A 10,509-nucleotide genomic window follows, 5' to 3' on the forward strand; every position below is an offset into this window, starting at 1 on the left:
ATAGCGGCGTCCCTGTTAAACATTTTTTAGTGTTAAGTTGCAGCAGAAGCTTCTGTTTCTTCTTTGTGTGATTCGTATCTTATTTCTCTTCCATGTAATAAATCTACAAGCTACCGGATGCCTGTAATTAATAAAGTATTCATTTATATCTGTCTGTATCTGCGTTGCCAGGTCTCCGTCGGCGGTCCAGTTCGAGGTCTGGGATCCCGCCGTGGGCTTCATGCCCTCCACCGCTCCGCCTCGCTCTCTGCTCACGCTGGCTTGGAACACACGCTGACCAGCAAAACCAGTTCACCTACTGGGAACACATTTCTCTGCACATTTCACATGCAAACACTGAAAAAAATCCCACTGGAACCTCCTGGAAGCTGTGATCCCCGCTGCACTGACGTTTCTATCAGCTAATGCAGGTTCATCTTCTGGTCCTTCAGTGATTCTAGCGGTTAATAATGAACCTCAGTCTGTTTATGCAGCACTTCTAATCAAACCCGGCACCTGAGAGAGTCACGAATGAACCACTTTAACCTGAGCTGCCTTGATTTGAAGCTAACGAGATGCTTGAAGAAATCATTTCAGCGATGTACAGAAATGTGTAAATGTCTTCTGATGCTGCTGTTTAATTTTATTGTAAATAAAGCAAATACTGCTCAGAATTTTTAGCATCAGGTGTCATGTTTTAAACCTCTGAACCCCGAAACATACTCGTTGATTTGAAAGGTATTTTATATTTTTAAAAATTGCTAAAATTACACCATTTACCAGCAAGAAATTGTAGGAAAAAAAGGAAGAATTGTACAGGTCTGTTGGGAAAATGAGTTAAATTTGAGCTTAAAATCACCTTTGCTAAAAATAAACTCTTAGCATTAAACAGATTCTATAAAAACCAAATAATTCTGAGCTTCTTGGCGCAACTGAGAAGTCATTTGTGATTCAGCTGAGATTTACAGTCGTGTCACAAAAATTCAGAAACTTTTTCGGCAGTGTTTAAACAGAGCAGGAGCATAAAAACAGATTTAAAATATAAATAATTAAACATCTATAGCGTGTACAGCCAAGATTATTATTGTTTTCCAGTTGTGGGAACACCTCAGGGAACCTAAAAAAGAATTCCGTACATGTTAATTACAGTTTTTTTTTTCTGTGTGAATTTAATAATTTAAAAGATAAACAATTAATTTAATGATTTCATCTTCGCGGTCGTGCCATTTCCATACATCCAGGACTTTATAGCCTATATTATTACTATTTTATATAAATTTTTTAAAAGCCCACATTGAGGAAAAATCGGAGCAAATGAAGCGCCTGGAATTTAAAAGTTTGAATGTGGAGAGAAAATAAAACGAAATGAGCAAACACAACTAAACTGATGTTTGTTTTTTGTCAATTTATTAATACATCATAGACATTTTTTTTTCATATATATAATATACAGTTTGATAACCAGGTATTTCACATTTGCGTCTCCATTCTCAATGTTTTGTTTTGTTGTTTTTTTTTTTTCCATTGCAAACCTTAAGTTGTTGGACTAAAATTATTTACATCGAAAAAAAAAAAAGGTGATAAAAACCAAAGATAAACGGAGGAATAAAAGGACGACGGAGGGACGCCGTCTGTGTGGAGTATTTACACCAGGAGGAAGATGAGATCTGGATTAAGGGGGGCCGAAAACTTTTGAGATTTACCGTTTTGTGATTTGAGTCCCGTTTGTTTCCTCCGAAGTCACAGCTTCTGTTTAAACCCACCGATTCCTGTAAAACGCTTTCGTTTCGGGGGAGCACGGACACAAAAAAAAACCAAAAACACGAACACCTGCAAAAATGAAACACTACCATAATACATAAACAAACTTCAGTCCTTCTGACACCATCTGAACACAAACACCACATGAACCCATTTTCGTCAGGTGCTCGCGTCGTCCCCATTCTGTGAAGCGTCCGGCTCAGCTGCAGGGTTTAGCTAACGTCTGGCGTTTATCCACCATCGCGGCGGGACGTTTAACGAAAAACGAGGGGGGAGTTTGCTGGAAGTAGAGAAGACTGGATGAACATCGATCTAGGCTGGTTGGTTATTAGGCAAAGAAAGAGAGATGGAGGCGACCTCGGCGGGATGTTAAGACGTCTGTATGGGTGCATGGTCGAGGAGGAACAAAGGCGTTAAAATAAAAAATACAAAAGAAGAAGAAGAAGAAGTCAGACTGAGATGATTATGACTGCGACGGAGGAGGAGATGCGGGCGATCAGAAGGACCATCTCTCCTGTGTTCGGGGGTCCATGGACAGGGAGGGCGACTCTGACGAAGGCTGGCTGCTGCTGTCTTCTCCGTTCAAACTCTTCCTACACACTGGACACGTGTCATGCTGCCAGGAAACAGGAGGAAGGAAGACGTTAGCTTCTCACAAGAGTAGGAGAGTTTGAGCGAGCAGATTCCTGATTTCAGTCTGGCTTTACGTCACGATCAGGTGGCTGCTTGGCTTTGAATGCAACAGATTTGTTAGAGTCTGCTGCCACACCAACGCTTTCCAGGTTTATTACTGGAAATCAAAGAAAATCCACCCAAAACTAAACACACACTGAGCTTCTACCACACAATGCACAGACAAAATGTTCAGAGTACTTCAGGAATAGTCGCATCGCTGCAAAAAATACACTTTTCATTCTACATGCAATTGGTATAAAGTAATTGGGACAGAAAATCTATTGTTTATCAGGGAAAATGCAGAATTTTTCAATTTTGTCAGCAAAAGAAAAATCTAGTTTTACATCATAAGTCTGCCTTTTTGCTTTGAATTCAACATGTTTGATAAAAGTCTCCTATTACACCAACACTTTCCAGCCTAAATAATGAGAGAAGATCAGAGAAGAAGTGCTTCGTCCTAACAAAAAATCAAATACACACTAAACTTCTACCATGAAATGCACAGACAAGATGTTCAGAGTCCAGTCGTGACTCGATAACCCGACACCAAATGTAAAACCTTCTTTTATGTCGCATAGCAAGGCTGTTGGATTGTCAAGACGGAGGTCAAAATACAAGGAGGGCTTGATGCTGGAAGGCTCATTAGTTGTTAATATTTATTGTTTATAGTTGTTATAATAACTAGTGTATTGTCAGAACACTACGCATCGCTGGATTTCACGCCAGAGCGATTGTACACATTCTGGCCACGTCCACTCCGGGGCAGCGCTCTGACGGGGTGGAAGTGTCCAGAACACACAGGCAGTACTTGGCTGCTGATGCTAGTTTAGCTAGCGCTCATGCTTCTGATTCCACCATCGGTGGCGGTGAGGGAGTGGCAGATACGCTCCACCGTTACCATCCATGTTTATTTCCATAAACACTGAGCACGCTCGCTGTGTGTGACGTCGTCGCGTCCTCTTCTGCGCATGTGGGACACTTTTGGGTCGTATGAAGTTCACACAGCAGATCACATACAAGTCGCATTTAACTGGAAATGTGAAGGAACTCACAAAAAAATCGGATTTCACAAAAAAGTCAGAATTGAGCATTAAGTCCTGCAGTGTGAACGTAGCCAATATGTGGGATTGTTCAGTCAGATAATACGCCGTTATCCTGATTGGTGACATAAAATGTCATGTCGGAGTCAGAATCCAAGGCTGTCAGTATGTTAAGGATGTTTTTATGGGTTCTGTTCGTTTTTCCTCAAAACCTGTCGGATAGTAAGGTCTAGGATTGTTAAGGGTCGGATTATCGAGTCATGACTATACTTAGAAATCATCACGCCTCTTTATTCTGTCTTTATTCTGCCTTTGTATTGCACTTGTGTAACTCTTCACCTGCTTCCTTCAGTCATTTAAATTTTCCTGGTTGAGGGATCAATAAAGTTTATCTTATCTCACGCTTTATCTTTCTGCTTCCAGTAAAGCCATCACAAAGTTCGTAATGCTTCACGTGACGTAACAAAGGATTGTGGGTCTCGCTGTAAACTGCCAGATGAGGTTGGTTATATTTCTGCATGCTGCATCTGACCTACGATGCATCGGGACGCTGTACTTGTTGAAACTCACCATTTCCAGCCACGGTACTATACAGTCTGAATGAAAGAAGTGGTTGCAGGGTAGCTGTCTGACTGGTTCTCCCACTGAGAAGTCCTCTTTGCACACTGGACATTCCATACAGCAGTCTGTCGGAGGGACAAGACGGAGACGTGGAGTTGTTGAATCACGTAGAAAGTACCGAACGTGATGGATAAAAACACAGAAAAAGACCTTCATTCATCCCAGTACATCAGCTGTGTCCTGCAAATAGCTCGGCGGCGTTACTGTTCAGCGGTAAAATAGGGCAGCACACACACACACACACACACACACTCACACACACACACACGAGAAGCACCACCGAGCCAAAAGGAAAAGCAGGAGGTGAAACAAGACGTCATCTCGGTTTCATTTATGGAGCAAACTGTTGATTCTCTGAAGGTTAACGGGCGTCTCGTCCCAAACAGACACCGTTTCAGAAGCTCCTCTTGGCAGCAGGCGGCTGAACAGACTTCTGCACCAACGACGGGTTTATTATCAGCTAAATTTATACTAATGAGGCATAATTTAGATCCATGGAGACACATGCATTCAAAGCACAGTGTTATTTTACGATAAGGCAACAAAAATCGTGCTTGTTTTCATTGTTGATTATTTTCTGGATTAATTAGCAAGTTGTTTGGTCAGAAAACGGTTCATCTGTGTCACAAATGTCGTGTTTTGTCCAAAGATCTTCAGTTTACCGTCAAATAGGAGGAAAAAAAACAGAAAATATTCACATTTAAGATGCTGCAATCAGAGAATTTATGCAGTTTTTCTTTCTAAAAAAGGACTTGGATCAAAAAGCTGGCGATTCATTTAAAAGTTGACAACTAATCGATGATTGTTATGTATTTAATAACCCTTCAAACTATCTAGGATATTAAAAATAAAGCATCCTAAGGTGATTAACTGTCCATGTGGGATGTGCCTGTATTACGTTACTCTGACTTTTAATTTCAAAACTGGAACTAAATATGTCGTTTTCTGGATTATTAGATGAGTTGTTTGGTCAAAAAATGGTTCATCCGTGTTTCTAAAGATGACAAATGTCTTGTTTTGTCCACAGATATTCAATTTACTCTCAAATAGGAGGAAAGAAACCGGAAAATATTCACATTTAAGAAGCACTTAATCTGCAATCACAGAATTTGGCCCTTTTTTCTTTTACAATATTGCTTAAATTAAATTAACTGAATATCAAAACAGCTGTGGTTAATTTAAAAGTTTATAAGTTAATGATTAAATGTTGCAGCTCTATAAAAAAAAAAGAACTTTGCAACTTTGATTAATAAAGTATTTCTATCTTGATGAAGCCATGACTTTCAATTTACTGTCACAGATGAGGAAAGAAAGAAGAACCTGCACGTTTTAGAAGCTGCAGAGAGTTTCAACTGTTTTTCTTAAGAAAAAAATGCCTCAAAGTGATTGTCTGATCATCAAATCGTCAAATCGTCTGATGCTTAATTGACAAGACAGGTTAGTTTATGTAAATTCAGACAGAAATCAGGGAAACATGCGGCTGCACCGTCTCAGATTTTGTTCCGTCTTCATGAATTGGGGCCAAAACAGACAAAATTCTAAAAAATATTTTGGCAGAATTTTAAAACTTTTACATTTAATCACACTTTGGTAATTCTCAGTTTGGGATTTTTAAAGACGTCTTCTGAAGCTCGAGGTTCTCCAGAAACATAAGTCTCAGCCATGAAATCAAAACAGCTAATGATTAATTTAATCGTTAACAACTAATCAATGAACCGCTGTGGCTCGACTTTACTGAAGAGCAGAAATGAAGTTTATTGCTTTGTTCCTTTAAAGGATAAGTCCTACTTTGACATTACTGACGATAACTTCATCCAGTATAATGACTTTATTCGATAAAACTTTGAGGACTATGAAACGTAAGAGCAGATTTAAACTCTGTGCTCTGCTAACCGTCTCATATAGCCGTGATGACACTCTGACGTCTGCTTCAAGGACAAGAGGAACCTGGTGAGACAGCGATGAGAGGAGAAGAGGAGCGACTGACCTGCTTGTTCCTGAGAGATATTGACCGTTGGGAGGGAAGAGATCTTCTCTTTCTCCGCTGGAGGAGGTCCTGTGTTCTCCAGCTGACCTAGTAACTGAAAACACACATTTTCATGAACCCAACAGTGACGACGACGAGGCGACGGAAACACAGACGTCGAGTGTGATGAGGTTTGGTTTACCTGCGTTATGACGGCGTCTAACCCGCCCTGCCCCCACGCATAGTCCCCCGGGTTAGAGTGCAGCATCCCCGTCCTGAAAGAGACAAACCGAGGAGATGACGAGCAGCATTTAACGCCCAAAACTGACACGATTCATCAGCCAGAAACCGCAAAAACAGAAAGTATCACCGGATATTTAACTAATAAGGTGTGCAGTGCAGCTCAGTCGGGAAAAGGCACCACATTTAAGCTTAAAATCACTTGATTCTACGTTTTATTTACAAATCTGTAATCATTCTGAGCTCCTCGGTGCAACTGAGAAACCGTGTTATTGATCATGTTAATCTCAGTCTTTCAATACTGTAATTTATTTAATCTTTTAGGTAAATATAACACCACTGTTTGGTTGTTTTTTGTAGCAAATTCTATTTTTATAATCCTTCTTAGGACTTCTGATAAAGATTTTATATTCATTACTTCCTCCCTCTGTTGCTGTCTTGTTCTTTTACTGACCCGTCGGGAGTTTTATGTAACCGAGGCTAACTCCTTGTGTGTGCAAGCTCACCTGCTAATAAAACTTTTTCTGATTATCTTTAAGAATCATCCAAATGAAATCATTAATCAGAGTCAGAATTGTTTCAACTTTCCTTGAACTAATCGTGCAAGATTTTAACGATTCATCAGGAAAATTAACCCAATCTGAGCTCAAAATAACAGAATTTCATCAAAATACCTACAGTCTGTGTGTCTTATTTTAAAAAATTGCCAAAAAGAAACCATTTACACAAACTTACTGGTGTAAAAAATTCAAAAAACTTCTTCACTGCTTGACGCAAGTGACAAGCTACGACTGACCAACAGTCACGTGATAAAAACTATTTTCAATATACAAGCAGGTGTGTCTGTCTTTCTTTTTTTATTGATGCCACTCCTGGAAATAGTTTCTGTCCAGGATGAGGCCGACGGCCACGTCACGGGAGCTGCACTTCGGGGACTTTCTTTCACTTTCGTTTTGTGAAACGACAAAAAATTGCAAAGATGTTAAAAGAAATGCGACACCTGTTTCATACGCTTCACACATTTTACGCACGTTTTTTTCCCACGCACGTTCATAACATCATATCTCTGGTTGTATGTAATCTAGACATGAAAACTGGGAGAGAGTTTAAAGTCTGGACTTTTGAGTGAAGTTGACAGGATCGGTGTATGTGTGCTAGTTGTTCTGCCGTGACGTCTCGAAAATCCATCCATCCATCATCTCTACACCTTAATCCTCACTAGGGTCGTGGGGGGCTGGAGTCTATCCCAGCTGACTCAGGGTGAAGGCAGGTTCACCTGGACAGGTCACCAGTCTATCACAGGGCTACACTTAGAGACAGACAACCAAGCACACTCATATTCACACCTACGGACAATTTAGAATCACCAATTAACCTCAACATGTTTCTGGACTGTGGGAGGAAGCCGGAGAACCCGTAGAGAACCCACGTTGCACGGGGAGAACATGGAGACTCCACACAGAAAGATCCCGGGTGTCCTCACCGGGACGCGAACCGGCGACCTTCTAGCGGTGCAAAATGTATAATTGTCCTATGATTATAAAGAAGCATTTATAATTAATCGGTTTTGTTTAAATCTCATCATTTTGACGCTGAGATCTGGTGACGCTTCCAAACACAACACGCGAGCAGTTCAAGGATCTTCGAGGAAAGTTGAAAATCTGACAATTCTTTCTGTTTCTACAGGTTCAGGCTCTGACAAATGGTGTCATTCTCTTTTAGGCTTTTAGGAAGTTCAAGAGAGGTCTCTCTTTTTTTTGCATTTTAACCAAAACCACAGCTTCAGAGCTTCTTCTTCTGTTTTCATGTTTAGCTCAGGAGATGTGATGCAATCTTTTTTTTTTTTTTGACGGGATGTAAACTCGCCGTCACGAGACAAAAGCTGAACCGGGTTTCAAATCAGGAGATACAGGTCTGTAAAAGAGAACGCATGTCAGAGCTGTGTGTGTGTTTCTGTATTTGAGGTAGAGCAACAAAAAAAAAAGCATAAGGGAGTTTTTAGGCATTAAAACAGACCTGAACAGCAGGTAAAGCCATGTGGCAGTGTCACACCACACTTGTAATAAATATGTTCACAGAGGAAACACAGATTTAACATCATACAGGCTACGCAACATCGTGGGTATAATCCACATGCAGGCTGCTCATTTAAATTAGTGAAAACTGAGCCACAGTGAGGTAAAATGAAACTGCTATTACCATGAGAGGGGAGGTGAGCCGGGGACCCCAGAGTTGGCAAAGAGACCGGCGAGAAACTGTTGTACAATCCTGAAAAAAACAGAAAATAATCAAAAAGAAGAAAGGCTAGGATTGTTGTAATAAATGGGAGCGAGGAGGAAGACGAGGAGGATGAAGACGAGAAAGCTCACCCCTCCACAGCCGGCGAGCGGTCGGGCCGACTGCTGCCTCTGGACCGGTACCTCCTCTGGCTGTGCAGACGTGGAGGACGGCCCGGCCCCCAGTGCTCCCCGGCTCCCAGCAGGCCGCCCATGGGTCCCCCGAGGCCCGCCGGGACGGACCCCCCGATCGGCCCGCCCCCCAGCCCTCCCAGCTCGCCGAAACCCCCCAGGCGTCCTCCGGGGAGCCGGGGTTCCGAGTCGGGGGTGTCGGCGTCTGTCGTGAACGGCCGCTCCAGCAGCAGGAGGTGCCATAGCTGGGGAGGTGTTCGGAGAAAGGAAAAGTGAGTAAAGACGACAAACTTGTAATAAGGAAATGAAAGATAGGGGGAAAAGAGGAAGAAGATTAATTGTGTAAACGGACAGTATTTCTGTTCGTACCTCTGCAAACTGTGTGGCTGTGTCGTCTATCCCGTTAGCGCCACCCTCTAGGAGACTGAGGGAGACACAAAGGGACAAAAGGCAGCAGCACTATTAGCGACATCGGCTAAACCCTGTGTACACATGTCCAGCTTTGGAAACAAAACTACGGCTTCAGCACTGCAGCATCAGCGTTCTGCGGCTCCAGAGCGACGCTAACGGGCTCCGGCGTCGCGCGCTGCCTGGAGACGTGACGCGAGGACAATAAAAGCGTCTCACCTGGAGTCTTCTGTTACTTCCTCGATGAAACCCGAATCACATCTTGGGCAGATGTACTCCTGGAAAGAGTGGCGACAAAGACTGGGTTACACGGGAGGCAAATGGGCTCATCATAGGTCCCTAGAAGCTCGGACGAGTATTCAAATGCTGCACAAAATATTCAGGAGATGTTGAAATGAAGCAGATAAAAGCAGCCAATAAATGTTTGGTGTTTCTACATCAACAACCTGAAACGATCAACCGACTAGTTGTCAACTTTTAAATTAATCGCCAACTATTTCGATCATTGATTTGAGCAATTCTTTAAGAAATAAAACTATAAATTCTCTGATTCCAGCTTCTTAAATGTGAGTATTTTCTGTTTTTTTTCTTCCTCTATGACAGCAAACTGATTATCTTTGGGTTGTGGACAAAACAACATTTTGTTTGGGAAAATCTAATTGACATTTTTCACCCTTTTCTGACATTTTAAAGACCACGCAAACTTTACATCAATGCAGAAAATAAACAAGAGGATAACCGACGATAACCATAAACATTAGTTACATCACAAACTGAAATAAATGGCAGATTTTTTTGTCAGTTTAGATCGATAGATTGATTATTTCAGCTCAACTTTAGTGTGATGATTGCAATTTACTGTCTCGACCCAAAACCCATTTGAAACCGATTTTATCTAAGTCGGACACCTGAAAAACAGGGAGAATCATCACATTTTCAGTTTCAGTTCTTGATTGAATCACGTGTGGCGTACAGCTCTAGCAGGAAAATTAACCAAATCCAACCTTAAAATCACAATTTACCAAAAATCCTTTTATTTCACGTGTCTAATTTAAAAAAATATTGGCATTAATAAACCGTTTACACTAACCACAAAGTGTAAGAAACATGTTTCTGTGTAAAGCCGTTCGTGCTTCAGCTGAGACTTTAGGCTGAACTGCAGGCAGTGTTCACACAGAGGTGACGGCAGACAGGTATGAAAACATAAACAGGTAATGATCTGTAATACGTGGAGCCTCCATGTTTTTTGTGAATGTTAGTAGCACCTGGAAAATGTACATGTGGATTCCAAGTTCAACATCCATCCATGATCTATACACAGCTTAATCCTCACTAGGGTCACGGGGGGCTGGAGTCTATCCCAGCTGACTCAGGGTGAAGGCAGGTTCACCTGGTCAGGTAGCTATCACAG

At 41.7% G+C, this 10,509-nt stretch overlaps 2 protein-coding genes across 2 annotated transcripts in view; one reads left to right on the plus strand and one right to left on the minus strand.

The window, feature by feature from the left end:
* gba1 (glucosylceramidase beta 1) overlaps nucleotides 1-277 on the plus strand; it is an 8,439-nt gene extending 8,162 nt beyond the window's left edge. The window contains exon 10 of the mRNA XM_008280713.1: nucleotides 172-277. Within this exon, the coding sequence (XP_008278935.1) occupies nucleotides 172-277 (106 nt within the window). The remainder of the gene's footprint in view (nucleotides 1-171) is intronic.
* A 1,087-nt stretch (nucleotides 278-1,364) lies between these two features.
* The window catches only part of rnf115a (ring finger protein 115a), a 12,640-nt gene continuing 3,495 nt past the window's right edge, over nucleotides 1,365-10,509 (minus strand). The window contains exons 2-9 of the mRNA XM_008280704.1: nucleotides 9,318-9,376; nucleotides 9,060-9,114; nucleotides 8,652-8,935; nucleotides 8,482-8,550; nucleotides 6,245-6,317; nucleotides 6,064-6,157; nucleotides 4,026-4,141; nucleotides 1,365-2,356 (exon numbers count right to left, since the gene is read on the minus strand). Coding sequence (XP_008278926.1) covers nucleotides 2,237-2,356; nucleotides 4,026-4,141; nucleotides 6,064-6,157; nucleotides 6,245-6,317; nucleotides 8,482-8,550; nucleotides 8,652-8,935; nucleotides 9,060-9,114; nucleotides 9,318-9,376 — 870 coding nt within the window. The 3' untranslated portion in view covers nucleotides 1,365-2,236. The remainder of the gene's footprint in view (nucleotides 2,357-4,025; nucleotides 4,142-6,063; nucleotides 6,158-6,244; nucleotides 6,318-8,481; nucleotides 8,551-8,651; nucleotides 8,936-9,059; nucleotides 9,115-9,317; nucleotides 9,377-10,509) is intronic.

Source organism: Stegastes partitus, unplaced genomic scaffold (assembly GCF_000690725.1).
Source record: "Stegastes partitus isolate 25-593 unplaced genomic scaffold, Stegastes_partitus-1.0.2 Scaffold207, whole genome shotgun sequence".
NCBI lineage: Eukaryota > Metazoa > Chordata > Actinopteri > Pomacentridae > Stegastes > Stegastes partitus.